The 13,981-nt window shown below is 56.2% G+C and overlaps 2 protein-coding genes across 2 annotated transcripts in view; both read right to left on the bottom strand.

Moving 5' to 3' along the window:
• Positions 1–2,902: 2,902 nt before the first annotated feature.
• Positions 2,903–6,220, bottom strand: QRFP (pyroglutamylated RFamide peptide). The gene is made up of 2 exons (XM_084798530.1): positions 6,204–6,220; positions 2,903–4,602 (listed from the first exon to the last, which is right to left on the bottom strand). The coding sequence occupies exon 2, from the start codon at positions 4,600–4,602 to the stop codon at positions 4,204–4,206; it is 399 nt and encodes a 132-aa protein (XP_084654656.1). The 5' UTR covers positions 6,204–6,220; the 3' UTR covers positions 2,903–4,203.
• A 2,822-nt stretch (positions 6,221–9,042) lies between these two features.
• FIBCD1 (fibrinogen C domain containing 1) overlaps positions 9,043–13,981 on the bottom strand; it is a 32,871-nt gene continuing 27,932 nt past the window's right edge. Inside the window, exons 6-7 of the mRNA XM_084797538.1 lie at positions 11,575–11,754; positions 9,043–11,163 (exon numbers count right to left, since the gene is read on the bottom strand). Of these exons, the coding sequence (XP_084653664.1) occupies positions 10,904–11,163; positions 11,575–11,754 (440 nt within the window). The 3' untranslated portion in view covers positions 9,043–10,903. The remainder of the gene's footprint in view (positions 11,164–11,574; positions 11,755–13,981) is intronic.

A 13,981-nucleotide genomic window follows, 5' to 3' on the forward strand; every position in this document is an offset into this window, starting at 1 on the left:
TAGTAGACTGTGCTGCTTTGTGTTGGGGCTGCAGGCTGCAGAAAGACAGACTGCATACCTCAGGCTCAGTACCTCAGCTGCTACATTAGGACAAGGGAGGAGGCTGGTTGGTGCTGGCTGCTGGGTGCCCCTGCACTTGGAATATTCTGGAAGCGTCTCTACTGCAGAGTCAGTTCCCCACCTGAGCTTGGATTCCAGATGCCATCCTTCTGAGGCCTGGCGCTGTCCTCTGAGGTGTAAGCTGTAGCTCAGAGAGGTGAAACAGCTTAGCCAAGGCCACATAGCGTGCACCTACCAGCTCATGTAGACAATGCGGGTGGCCACATCCTGCCCATTGGGGCACCCTCCAGGTTCTATTATGGTAAACTGGCTGGGCTGGCCACACAGGGCCCCAGATTTAACCCAGTACCCTCCCACACCGAGAGTTCTCTCGTGTGTGTGTGTGTGTGTGTGTGTGTGTGTGTGTGTGTGTGTGTGTGTTGGTGTTGACGACACCAATGTATTTTTTGAGACAGGTTCTTGCCAGGCAGTGGTGGCACATACCCTTAATCCCAGCACTTGGGAAGCAGAGGCAAGGGGATCTGTGTGAGTTCGAGGCCAGTCTGGTCTACAGAGGGAGTTCCAGAGCCGTGGCTACACAGAGAAGCCACCACACACACACAAAGAAAAAAGACAAGTTCCCAGTGGACCTGGGACTCACCAACTCACCAGTTGGCGAGGCTATCTAGCTAGTGCGCTCCAGGGATCTACCTGTCTCCAGTCCCACTATTACCATCTACTCCGCCCACCCGCAGCCTGTGCTTGGATTATGGACATGCACCAGCCTCCACTCAGTGCTGCGGATCTGAACTCGGCTCCTCTTCCTAACTGAGCTATGGTTCCCATCACCCTGGGAGTAATTTCTCAGTCTGGTCTTGCACAGATAACAGGAAGCAGAGCCCAGACTAAACGTACATCCCCACCCCATCTGCCTTCATCCCTGATGGTCACCTAGCCTCTTGGCTGAGACCCTGACACCTACAATCAGAGACACACGCCTGCCATTCAGGTCCCCAGGGGTTTTGGGACTTGTGCCTATAGACCCTGAGCACAGGGTGACCTGGAATTCATCAAGGTTGGGAGCTGTGGGCCTCCTGTGGTGTCTTTCCACTGGCAAGTGGGGATGAGCAGCTAGCTGTCCTGAACCTTTCTTTTTTTTTTTTTCTTCCTCCTTAAGCATTTAATTAGTATTTTAAACACAGGAAAAGTGGACAGACCTTTTCTATCCATCTTAGCAGCTAATAACCTGTAGTTGTACACACCATAGGGAAGATTGGCCTTTTTCTTTCATTTTTTTTGTTCTTTGAGACAGGGACTCATTAGTCCAGGCTGGCCTCCATCTCACTGTGGAACCAAAGCTGGCCTTGAACTTCTGATCCCCGAGCCGCAGCCTCCCGAGGATGGGGATTACAGGCCTGCACCACTACGCCTGGCTTTTGTTTGTGTCTTGAATAAACGCACTGAATAACTGCAGACAGTTCTGGGGTGGAGAGCTGGAGACTCCCGGCCAGCGGGTTAGCAGCCTGAGGCCCCCTCTGCCTCCAGGTGGTTGTTTCTTAGAGCCCCCCCCCCGCCCCCCCCCCACTCACCCCGGGTCTGGAGGTTTTTCTGGTTCCCAAGAGGACAGAGGAGGGCCTAGACCCTGCCAGAGCGTGGGAAACTTGGGGGCAGGGGGTTAAAGAGGAAGCTTAGCGCGTATAGGCGAGCTGGTTTAGCAGATCAATGCTTTAGCAGTCTGAGTGTTCTGATTTTCAGGGCTATTGAGTTCTAATGTACAAGCAAACTGGAAAAAAAAATAGCTTTGTTGGTTTTCTTTTAACGATTAAAGGTAATGGCAGCAGATGCGGTCTTTTGAAGTCCCCCCCACCCCCACCCCACCCCCCATCTTAGTCTTCTCCATCCTGGTTAGTCTAATCTTGCTAAATTAAGAACCTGCCAGGTTTGGGGTGCAGCTCAGTGGTAGAGTGCTTACCTAGCATGTACGAGGGCCTGAGTTGGAACCTTAACACCACAGAAGAAGACAGTTCGGAATGAGCCGGCACCCACCCACAGAGTGAGTGAGGGTGTGCCTCAGGGGTGGTATACAACCTGGCAAGAGAGGAGAAGGTCCGGGGCCCTGGCTCCAGGGTGCCCTTCTGCCCTGGCTTGCGGTCTGACTGTCTTAGCCTGTCTCATATGTACATGAATGAACCTTGGGAGGGGTGGAGCCAAGCTGGGCATCCCTGGCTGGTGCGGGAGCTGGGTGGAACCGTAGTTATCTCCCTGTGCCCATAGATGATCAGCGTTCTTAGGACTGTCTTCCCAGACACTGACCCAGGGAGTGTGCCTGTGCCTGTCACATCACAGGGGCGAGCAGGGAACAGTAGCATCCTTTTGCTGACACACCCTCAGTCGTGTGATGAGCCTTACAGATCCTAGTGTCCCTGTGACTGCATCCTAGGACCCACGTGCAAGGCCCAGGGGAGCCCAGTGTGGGCTCTGGGGAAAGGCAGCGTACCACAGCAGCAGGTGTTTGTCTCTGCTCCCCCTCCTCACCTCACTTCCCTGCTCCCCAGTCAACATGGTTCTTTTGTGGCTCCGATCTGTCAACCTTAATGAAGTGGCTTCCTGGCTCCTAAGGATTGAAAGCTGCTACTGAGGACGCAAGTCACTAATAGAATGGAAAACACCGGAATACTGTGAGGTGCCAAGCTGGGCCTGGCCCAGTGTGGTTCTAAAAGGCTAATAAAAATCCACCAATTAATTGTGACAGCTCAATGGAAAATTATTCAATTGTGAACAGGGGCAAGCCGCCACTCGCGAGGAGGAGGGGAGATGTTGCCATAGAAACATCAATATAAGTTCTCATCTCTGCAGTCACAGCCAGCCCTGGAGTGAGCTGCTTCTGACGGGTGTGGCTGACCCGGGATGGGATGTGGACCATTCAGCAGCCTTTGAAAGGGATGCTCTGCCTGGCCCCGGGCCCGCACGCACACAGCCCAGACTGAGCCTGTCCCCCCTGCACACTTACACCTCCCCTTACTTCCCCCAGGTGGAGATGTCGGGGAGGGAGGGGGAGGCAGTTTCCCTCACACTCATCCTGAGAAACATAAGGAACAGGCAAGTGGAGAGGGAGACAGCCTGTGCCGTATCTCCCTGTGCCTTCGCCCAGCTGCCAATTAAGGGGCTGCTAGGAGAGGTGTGCGGGGTACAGACAGCCTGATTTCCATCTCCCCAAAGTGAAGGCTCCAGGAGCTCAAGAAAAGAAGTTTCTGGGGCCCAGAGGACCTAGAAAGAGAAGGCCAGCATTCCATTATGATGCTGCAGTTGTTACAACTTTTATTTCAAAAGATACACACAGTACACTCCTAGTTTGGGTATTTGAAACTCAACCTTGCTTAGCAAAAAAAAGAAAAAGAAAAAAGAAAGAAAAGAAAATCACAGTTCGGTTCCCATGAGGCCCTTGGCGTGGCAAACACTACCTTGGACATGGCCAGTTGCCAGAGGGGATGCTCAGGCCACCTGAAGGGCAGCTTGGTGCCACTGTCACCCGCTGCCGCCCACCCCAGGGCTTTCTTGCCAGAGGCATCTTGTGCTAATGGGATGGAGGACACAGTTACTGTTTTGGGTTTGTTTGTGTTTGGGTGTGTTGGCTTTTTTCCCCCCTTCATTTATAACTTTCAGACCCACATTCCATACACAGTGGAGTGTGCTCTTTCACAGTGTGCCACTTCAGATGTCAGCTACCAGCGTCCCTGTGGGGACTGTCAGAACTTTGATTTCCCGCTGTAATTTCTCAGTCCACCTACCGACAAACGAGCAGCGGAGGCCCTTGTGTTCATAGCCCCATCACAGCCTCAGCGCCCTGCCCCTGGGCCTGAGGGATGCTCCCATCAGACCAATGGACAAAGAGGGAGGCCGAGATAGACAGCTGCCTGAGTTACCGGCTGGGACAAGGACACGAACACATTGTCTTTTTTGGGGGGGGGCGGGGTTGGTTGATTGTTCATTTTTTAAAAACACCACCCACGGTTTTCACTTTAGCAAAGTCAGAAACGAAAAGTTGAACACATCTATCTATCACTAGTTCATTATGGTAGACCATTGCTCTCTCCAAGTCTGGGTTCTTGCTGTTGGACAGCAACAGACAGTGGACAGACAGACAGGGCAGAGTCACACAGGCCCTCACCGGCCGAAGCGGAAGCTAAAGCCCCCTTTCCTCCTACTGTAGCTGCTAAGCTCCTCTGCCAGAGTCCCCAGGGGGCCGCTGGCCTTCTCAGAGTCAGTGGGCAGGAACCCCGTAGCCTCGCTGCCGCCATCTTGCCTCCCTAGGCGGAAACCCGTGTGCTCCCTGCGTGAGGCCCGCAGCTCCTTGGCCACCACGAGCAGGGCCTGTGGCTGCAGTACTCTCGGCCACTGGGAAGGACCTTGCACTGAGTGGGGTCTGTGTCCCTCAGCCAGGTGGGCCCAGCTCATCCTGGTTCCGATGTCACCGACATCTGTGGGTCCCGTTCTGTCCAGCAGGGGAAAGCAGGCACTCAGTGGCAGCAGGAGGAAGTAGAGCAAAGAGGCGAGGCTCCTCATCTGAGCAGAGAAGGGAGAGGAGGGGGTTAGTGGTCAGCATTTGGCCCTGGCCTTCCCAAGGCCTGGGCGGACTCTGGAGGAATAGGTGCTGGCTCAGCTTAGCCTGCCTCCCTAGCAGCCAGGACAGCAGGCTTTCTGAGCCTCCACGCAAGCTGGCTGCACCGATTAGGCTGGGTCTCTCACCTGGAGCCAGGGAGCTGCTTGCTGCCTTGGTGGCTCAGTGCTAGAATACCAGCACAGCTGCCAGCTGGCCTGGAGAGGTACCCGGGTGGCCCTCAGGGCTGTGTGCATTTGGGTTCAATTTTCTATTATAATTATTGACTCTTGGGCCGCGGGCAGAGTGAGACGCAGCCGCGTTTTTGACTTGATAATGAATAGGTCTAGCCAGTCTGCTGGGAAACCCCACTGTCTTCCCAATTCAAGAATAAGTTGCTCCTGGGAGGGGAAAATGGAGCTGTTGGGCCTTGGTTAGCTCAGACACCTACCTGGGAAGGAGCCAGTGGGAGGGCTGGGGACAGCCAACACCCACTGGGCTCACTGGACAGGGCAGGCTCTGGGCTAGAGACTACTCACATGAATGACTGGTCCTCACAGTAAGGCTGTCTGCAGCTAACTGCGTCCTACCACATAGCTAGAGAGTGGGGCCTCTGGGCTCTAATGTCGGTGTGGTTTCCCAGTGTGCTAGATCCTACAGCTTAACAAGGAGGGGGGGAGACAAGAGTTCAAGGCACCCTCATTACTCTGTCCCCCCCCCCATGACTCTCCCACTGTCTCCAGGCCTCCCCCCCACACACACACACACATACAGCCCTTGTTGGGAACTGTCCCCTTCCCTCCCAGAGGAAGTCTGTTCCGCAGTGACCATGGGTGAGCAGGGCCAGGCTGGCTCATCCTCTGAGGAACCCCCTGAAGCTCGGATGGAAGGGGAGGGGAGGAATTCTCTCCAGAAAACGGCTCCCTTGAAAACATTTCAAAGAAGCCAGCTCAGCCAGAAAGGCTTCAAACAACAACAACAACAACAAAAGCAGCTCTGCTTCCCACCCAAATCCAGCTTACTAAGCCCACCCCACCCCCCCACCCTGAGTCCCTAGGGGCTGGCATAGCTTCCAGTCTGCTGCTGCTAAAGGGGCTTCCTCAGGCCCCGGTGGAGAGGGCACCCCCCCCCCCCCGCCAGGGCAGACAAGCTTCATTCCCTCCTCTCCAAGGAATCGTCTTTATCTTAGGAGACTAATGCTTCCTGGCTGGCAGCTAGGGCTGGCTAGCATTGGCAGGACTTTTGCATAGGATGAAGCTGTGGGGTCTCCCACAATATGTCCTCCCTCACTGCCCCCCACCACCACCCCTGTGTTCCAGGTGCCATGCCTGCCTGTGCCTAGCTCACCTGGAGAGCCTGTCCTCCAGTCCCCTGCTGTACTCACTGTGCTGTGGGCTGTTTGTTCTAAGGAGGGCAAGCTGGGTCCCTGGGTCCCAAGGCCAGGCAGAGCTGCTCAGGTCCTGGGCCAGTACGCATGGCTCTGGGGGTTCCCTGCTTTATGAAGATCCCTGGTGTCGTGGCCCCCCCCTGACTGCCTGATTGCTGTGCATTCCTGGCCCTAGGATACCTTTGGGGCTGATGGTGGTGAAGGAGGGGGCGCTGTGAGCCGCAGGACAAAGACACCAGGCAAACAGGATGTGGTCTGACGAGAGTGGTGGGCGCCGCCCTTGGAGAGGGTAGCATCATCGCCTGTGAAGTGCGGGGCTCAGACCTAGAAACCTTGGGTGGAGACATGGAGGGAGGCCCACGCTTGAGGACCCTGACGGCGCTGCCTTTTTTCCGTCTCCCTCCAGAGAGGGTGGGCGTACAGAGGCACCCTCCTCACTGCTGTGGGGACTGGAGTGTCCTGGACACCCAGTTTCCTCTGTGAGGTGTTGTGGTGTGTGATACAGCCTCCTTTACGGAGCCTTAGGGGAAGAGTAACTGGGCAGAAGTTCCTGCTTCTGAGGGGTTCAGGGCTTAGAGCCCCAGGACCAATCAGGCCCCCCTCAGGCCACAGCTCCAGCACCACCTGATAGTCTGTCCCCAAAGTCAGAGGCCGAGCAGAGCAGGAAGCAGTGTTGCAGGAGGAAGCAGAAAGGGCAGGGGTCAGCTTTCCAGAAAGTTCTAAGGCTCCCTGGGTTGCAATCCTGAGGGTACAGGGCTCTGTGCAGCCCATCTGAGCTGAGTATAGTCTGACTTCTGCATGCATCCTTGTTTTGGGGCGGGGACTGGGTGTGAAAGGAAATATGACAGCCAGTCTGAGCTGTACCCTCACAGGCAGAACAGGACCCATCCCGGAAGTCCATATGGCTATGATCTCAGGCAGCCCTGAACCTCTGAAATTGATGATGTCACAACAGGCTTGTCATGAAAGCCATGCGGATCCACTACACCCTGAGGATGGCAAGGCCAGCAGGGTGCCCTTCCCACAAGTGTTCACCACCACTCGGGCCTCTCCAGTCTCCCCACAGGGCCCTGGGGGAGATCTCTTCCCTTGGTACTGTGGCCTGTTGGTGACTGGTCCCTAAGCCCCTTGTAAGCTCTAGAAAGCTCTGTGGGACTGGCTCAATAAGACCTATTCAGATGGCTCTTGGAGCCACAGGCAGAGTGGCTCAGCTTGAGGGAAGCACCGTGGTGGTGGCTTTAGCGGCATAGAAGCCGCCAGTGTCCTGTGGACACGGACTCAGGACACCCCCGGAGTGCCGGAGTGAGGATGCCTCTCCAAGAGACGGCCCATGCTGATGCCTCCTCCACCCGTGTGCTTCCTAGAACACGGGCACTCAATCAACACTGCCTTTCATGAAATAACCTGGGCCTTAAACTGAAGCATCAGTTGGCTTAAGGAATAAATGACAGTTAATTAGTTCCTCAGAGCATCCTCAGAACCCAGGACACATCCCCCGTAGGGACAGTTTATCATCACAGAGACACCTGTGGCATGCACAGATAGAGCCAGCCTGGGTGAACCCATGAGACCAAGTCTCCAGGACAGCAGCCCTGCTGGGTGCGACCCACATGGAAGGCCGCCCAGGCTTGGCTGTCTTTAGCCAGTAACTAACTCCTTGGAAGCACAAAGCCACCTGGGAGCAGAGCAGAGAGGACCCAGAATACTGGGCACCCACCTAGCTCTGCTGTGACAAGGAGGGTGGGGCAGGGCTGTAGGTGAATGCTGACACTGAGTCACCACAAGACTTTATTGAAATAGACAGGGATACACAAAACAGCAAGTGTACATAGCCCCAAGTAGCAACTGTCCCATGCTACTTGCCTGTGGGGTGCTACACTGCTCCTCCCCAGCCCCAGGGCCCCACTGCACCTGCCTGCTCATCACAGCCAGCCTCCTCCACCCCCAGTTCCAGGGTGCTTGCCTCCAGGCCTCTGGATTTATGGACCCCTACTGTTATTGGGCCTTCAAAGCCTGGGGCAACCTTCACCAAAGGCAGATGAAGAAACCAGAGGCTCTCAGAGGCCCCCAGACTCTTGGCCCCGTGCTGTTTCATCACAGTTCTGGGTTCCAGGAATCTTCTGCCAACACAGCGCTCCTCAGCTCACAGGACAGGGATCAGGGCAGCCATGGGCCTTGTCCCTTGTCCACACCTCCTGCTTTAGGGGCCAAGTCATCTTGGTTGAAGGTGGAAGCTCACACTGTTGTTCGCAGACTTTCTGGTTAGCCAAAGCCCTGCTCTCTCCCAGGAGTGCTGCTTGGGGGTCAGGACCTGCAGTGACCCTGGCCACAGACACCCGTACTCCACCAGGAGGCTTGAGGTGACAAGGATGAGGTGGCGGGAACAAGACAGGCACTGGTGATGCCTGCCAACACTAGTGCCCTGCTCACATGAGCCACTAATGCCACAGGAGAGGCTCACCACTCTTAACTGATCTCCCACCAGCACAGGCTTGCAGGGGAACCAAGGTGCTGTGTGCTTACTGCCCGCTGGCTAGGTGGCCATTGGCACGACTCAGGTGTGGCCAATTTTGAGAGCGTTGGTAGAATCCACAAGTTTTGATGCTTGGGTTTGGAAAGAAGTTTTGGTGCTTTACAAAGTAGAGACTGCCACAGTGCCAGGACCCTAGTGTGGGGTGTGGAGACCTCGTTCGAGAAGAAAAGCAATGTGCCTTGGCCAAGTGACGTGGTGGGACTCAGGTCAGGCATTCCACTGCCGATCCAAAGTAGGTCTGGTGCATCAGTGACCTCAGCTTTCCCAGCATTCCTGCGGTCACTCTGATCCCAGGTGACAGCTGTCTACCAAGACATCAGATCAGTGAACTCAAGCCAGGGCTGGAGGCTGTGGCCCCCAGTGTGCTAGAGGGTGCAAACTAGGAAGGTAAAGGTAGGGCTGTCGTCCTGGTCTCTGCCCACTCTGTGCCCACTCAGCCAGAGTTTGGCAAAGCCATACCCTAGAGTCCTAGCCTGGCCTGCGGGGGGGGGGGGGCGGTATGCTTGGTGTGTCCCTGGGGTGGTCAGTGGCTGGGCTCTGAGGGGCTCTGGCCTCCAGTATGACCAGATGCATGCCACCCCTCACCTACCCAATGGCAGCTCCCGTGTCCTGCAGCCCAGCTCTGGCCAGTAGCCCGTGCCTCCTGTCGCACACTCACATCTGTGACTCAGTTACTTCACTCGCAGGGGTTTGTTTGATACCACATCAGAAAGCGCTCGGCACTTCTGAGCAGCGCTTACAGAGGCAGCTGGCAGCAGAAGCCATTCCACACCAGCCTCGGGGGCGGGAGCGTCTGCCGGGACTCAGGTGGCTCCCAACAACCTCTGTGATGAGACTAAGTGCCAGGTGCCGAGGACAGAGAAGGAATAAGAAGGGACTTTCCTGTGTGGCTGGCCCTTGTCCCATCAGAACCGTGGCGGCTCTGGGCTGCAATCACATTTCTTGATACCAGTTTGGGACCAAGTAAGCAACAACCGGTCTTGTCCAGCACCCGGGACGGCTTTGACCCGCACAGATGTGCTATGGACCCTTGTTGAGGACCCGAGGCCCAACGTGAATGGCTGAGCAGGTCGTACAGTCTGTCTGTTAGTGGGGGTTCAGGCTTTGGTAAGAGTCTGGCAGAAGGAAGAGGCACAGGTCCTGGCCTATCTGCCTCTAGGTGTCCCCTCCTCCTGCCAGAGGAGGGTCACCATCACTGTCCCAACTTCCAGCCCTTTCAAAGCCCCTATCAGCTTCCCATAGGACCCAGAATCATCTCAGTTACCAAGCAGGAAGCTGAGGGCTGAAGCTGCAGCCTACCTTCCTGGGGGGGATCACCTGAAATGGGGGGTGGGAACAGTGGGGTGTAGGTGTTGAGAAGGCCAGATAAGGAAATGTCCAGATGTCCAACACCATCGGTGCCTTGATCTCCTGCCCCCAGTTAGGCCCAGATGGCAGTGCCCATGATCACCGGCAGGGGGCAGCGTTTCTGCAGAGATGGCAGCCTTGGGCCATGGCAAGTCCCAGGACTGGTTTGACTCTACCCTGTGGCATCTGAAAGATCCTAGAGTCAGTCCGTGGAGGTTGGCAGAGCACAAAAGCCTGGCACAGCCCCACCCCAAGAGGTTCTCATTGGCTTACGCCAGTCCTACCCCTGCCTCACGGGCAGGTGATGTGGGGCAGGAGCCGAGGCTGCCATGCAGGAGGCGGGGTGGACCTCCTTTGAGTGCGAAAGTGGTGAACTTTGAAAGCAGCCATGAGAATAGAAACCGACCCCAGGAAAGGGTAGCCTCGGGACTGGTCCCTGCCTTGGGGCTTTGTAGACAGCTGTGCCCCAGCTGAGTTGGCCACAGGTGACAGCCGCCCCAGCTACTGGAGGTCCTCTGGTAACAAGTGGGGTCTCCAGGCCCTGAGGGAATGGCACTAGGGCAGACAGGCAGGTGTCAGATGCAGGAAGGTCTGAGCCTTCCACTCCCATCTCCTGGAGGGGCCCGGTGTGCTGTCTGCCCCCCCATTCTTGATGTTCTTGCAAAGCCAGGAAAAGTGGGGGAATGCTGTCCTGCCAGGAAGCAGCAGGCAAAGCGTGGGGGCCGAGGTCTGGGCACGTGGGATTTGGGGTTGCCAGGTGCCAGCCCCACTGGTAGAAACAAGAGGATCGTGTCAGCGGATAAACAGGGGCCTGGTTGGGAAGGGATGTCACTGGCCTAGGGAGCTGAGTTTCAGGGCCAGCCCTAATGAAGAGCGGGTCAGCCATGCACGGGTGGGCAGAGGTGTTCTTGCAGCAGCGGGCATGGAGTGGGCACTGGGTGAGATGTGTGGGGACTTAGACATAACCAGAGGACAGTGGCGCTAGACAGTGCGGGCCAGTCTAGCGGTCCTCTCGGACCGGCCGGATCTTCATCTCTGAGAACTTGAGCGAATACTGCCAACCAGTCCAGGAGGACCACTCGACGCCATCGGCATAGGAGGCATGAGGGCCACGCAGGTACTGGCCGTTGAGGTTGGACGTGTGGCAGTTGCGGTACCACCAGGCTCCTCGGTAGAAGGCGGCACAGTTATTCTCCGAGTGGTCGCTGTCGCGGTCCTTGGTGGTGAACCTCATGCCACTGTGCTTCAGGAGGGAGTCACCTGCACACAGCATGTGCACACAGGGGTGGACACGTGGGCAGAAGGACTCACGGACCCCAGAACACTATCAAACCAACCACGCCACCCTTCAAACCCATGTGTCCAGGCAGCCCACCTGCCAGCCCCTTGCCGCATGCAGCCTTCTGGCTGTTCCTGTGTCCAGACTGTCCCTACCCTCCTCTCAGCTTTCTGACTCTCCGAGGAGGTCTCATCTACAGCTTAACAGCCCCGCAGAAGCCAACCCCAGCGCTCGCCTGGCCTCTTCACTCTGTGAAATGGGTAAACCACCCAGGCTCCATAGGGTCGCAGGGGTGAGGACCCAAGGACACTTAGGGCCTAGATCCTGACCCCAGGAGAGCAGAGGAGCTTGACCTAGCAGGCCAGCACTCCCTGCTGCACCGGGAGCCTCACCTGCAGTGCCCGAGTAGTCGGCCACCGTGAGTGGGTAGCCATCCTCCTCAGGGTCCACAGAGAACAAGCCCACACCGAAGCTCCCGTAGTGGGCGTAGGCGGTGCCGTTGTCAAAATCTTCCAGGTCCACGTGAAGCTCATAAGCTGCTTGTGTCGTCAGGGCGTGGATCCGCTTGAGGCCTGAGGAGGCAGAGGGGAGAAAGATGAAGAAGTCAAGGGACCCAGAGGTGTGTGTACACACACACACACACACACACACACACACACACACACACACACACACACACACAAAGGGGACCTGAGGACAACTGCCAAGTGTGCACTCTGTGCTCTGGGCCACCTCCTCCTCCCTGAAGGCAGGATTTTGGCAGGAAGCTAAAGACTTAGTGGTAGTTGTCACGTCTGGGTTTGTGTGCTCACTTTATTATGTTGGGCAGTGTTTTCCAAATGTAGTGTGTGTGTGTGTGTTGGAATGTCACACACATGTCAATGTCTGGTGTCTTCCTTTACCTCTTTCTACTTTGTGACAGGGTCTCTCATTGAACCTGGGGCTCACTGATTCAGCCAGGCTGCATGGGCAGGGAGCCGCAGGGAGCCCTGTACCCCCCCCCCATCTCTACCTCCTCAGCGCTAGGATTACAGGCATGTGCCATTGCACCCAGCCTAGACTCGCTTTGTAGACCAGGCTGGCCTTGAACTCACAGAGATCCAGCTGCCTCTGCCTCCCGAGTGCTGGGATTACAGGTGTGCACCACCATGCCCGGCTATCTTTTTTTTTTTTTTAATATGCATTGGTGTTTTGTCTGCATGTGTGTCTGTGTGAGGGTGTCAGTTGATGGAGTGACAGACACGTGTGGCCTGCCACGCGGGTGCTGGGATTTGAACCCACGTCCCTCTGGAAGAGCAGTCAGTGCTCTTAACCGCTAAGCCATCTCTCCAGCCACATCTAGTTTTTTTATATGGGTATGGAGATCCAAAATGAGGTCCTCTTTATGGACTGAGCCATCTCCACAGTCCCCCAAGTGTAGGCATTTTGAGGTGACAGATGGTAGAAATGGCTGGGATTTGCAGTTCAGAGGGGATGGTGGCGGCACATCCCTAGCCTTATCACTCTGTTGCCTTTTTGTTCAGCCTTAGGAAGGCGGCTGGTCTCCCATGCTGACCTGGGCATCTCTTTCTTCTTTTTTGTTTGTTTGTTTGTTTTGGTTTTCGAGACAGGGTGGGGGTCCTAGACTCGATTTGTAGACCAGGCCGGCCTCGAACTCACAGCGACCCACCTGCCTCTGCCTCCCGAGTGCTGGGATTAAAGGAGTGCGCCACCACACCTGGCCTAACATTATGGTTCTTGCTGGTTCTTTGTGAATTTCCCTGCCCTGCCAGTTTAGTTCCCTAAACACAACTCTACAGTCAGTGTTTGCTGCAACCCCAGTGGGCACAGCGGGACCAGGCAGGACACATGCTCAATAATTATTTCTCCGTTCCAAGGCAGTGCTTGCATGTCCTGCTATCCCCGGTCCTGGTTCTGCACACCCCTGTGACCCCACCCCCTTCCTCTCTCCCTCTCTCCCTCCCTCCCATGTTCCTGCTCTCTGGCCCTTGGGCCATCCCAGGGTCTCACACAAGCAGGGCACTTCCTCGCCATCGAGATCAACCCTTGATTAAGAGGGCATTTAATTAAACGCCTCACAGGTTCGCACGCCTATAGTATTCCATCCGTCTCTCCCCGGGGGCTAGTATTTGGGTTACTGCGTGCACAGGAGCTTTGTGGAGCCTCCCCTGCTCAGCCGTGGTCTTTTCTCCAGGCAAGATCCCTGTCCCTCAGTTTCACCTCACTCAGAGCTGCTGACTCAGTTCAGCCCAGAGACCTGGAGGGTGTGGGCTTTGGGCGCTGCTAGAGCCGACAACCTCACCTCATCCCGCCTCCCTGCCTGGTCTGTGCCACCAAAGAGCAAGCTGCTCTCCCCCCTGTTGGCGTGGCCTGCACACCTGTGCAGGGATGATGGGCAGACGCACGGGCATCAGGTGACTGACAGTGACAACAGCGCCTACCTAGAAGCCAGGCACCATTCTAAGCGCTTCCTGCACAGCGATCAATCAGGCGACATCGGAACACGGTTAATTACAGAGCCTCAGGACAGCCCACTGCACGCTGCCCAGAGCTGGCTGCTGTGAAAGGATGGAGCGAGCCGGGCACAACGATGCTCCATTGTACGGGTGGAAGAGGAAGGCTTAGAGAGGTCGAGTTACCTGGCCGGATTACACAGCTGGCAAGCAGCAGAGCTGGGATTTGAACCCAGGCAGAAGGGCCCACACGCCTGGCCTTAGCCAAGACAGATTGCATTTCCCAGGAACAGGATACGGTGGACACAGCCCCGGCGGGATGCCAAGAGACCCTTTCTATCACTAC

The sequence above is a fragment of the Acomys minous genome (genome assembly GCF_964271855.1).
Source record: "Acomys minous genome assembly, chromosome: 10".
Classification (NCBI taxonomy): Eukaryota; Metazoa; Chordata; class Mammalia; order Rodentia; family Muridae; genus Acomys; species Acomys minous.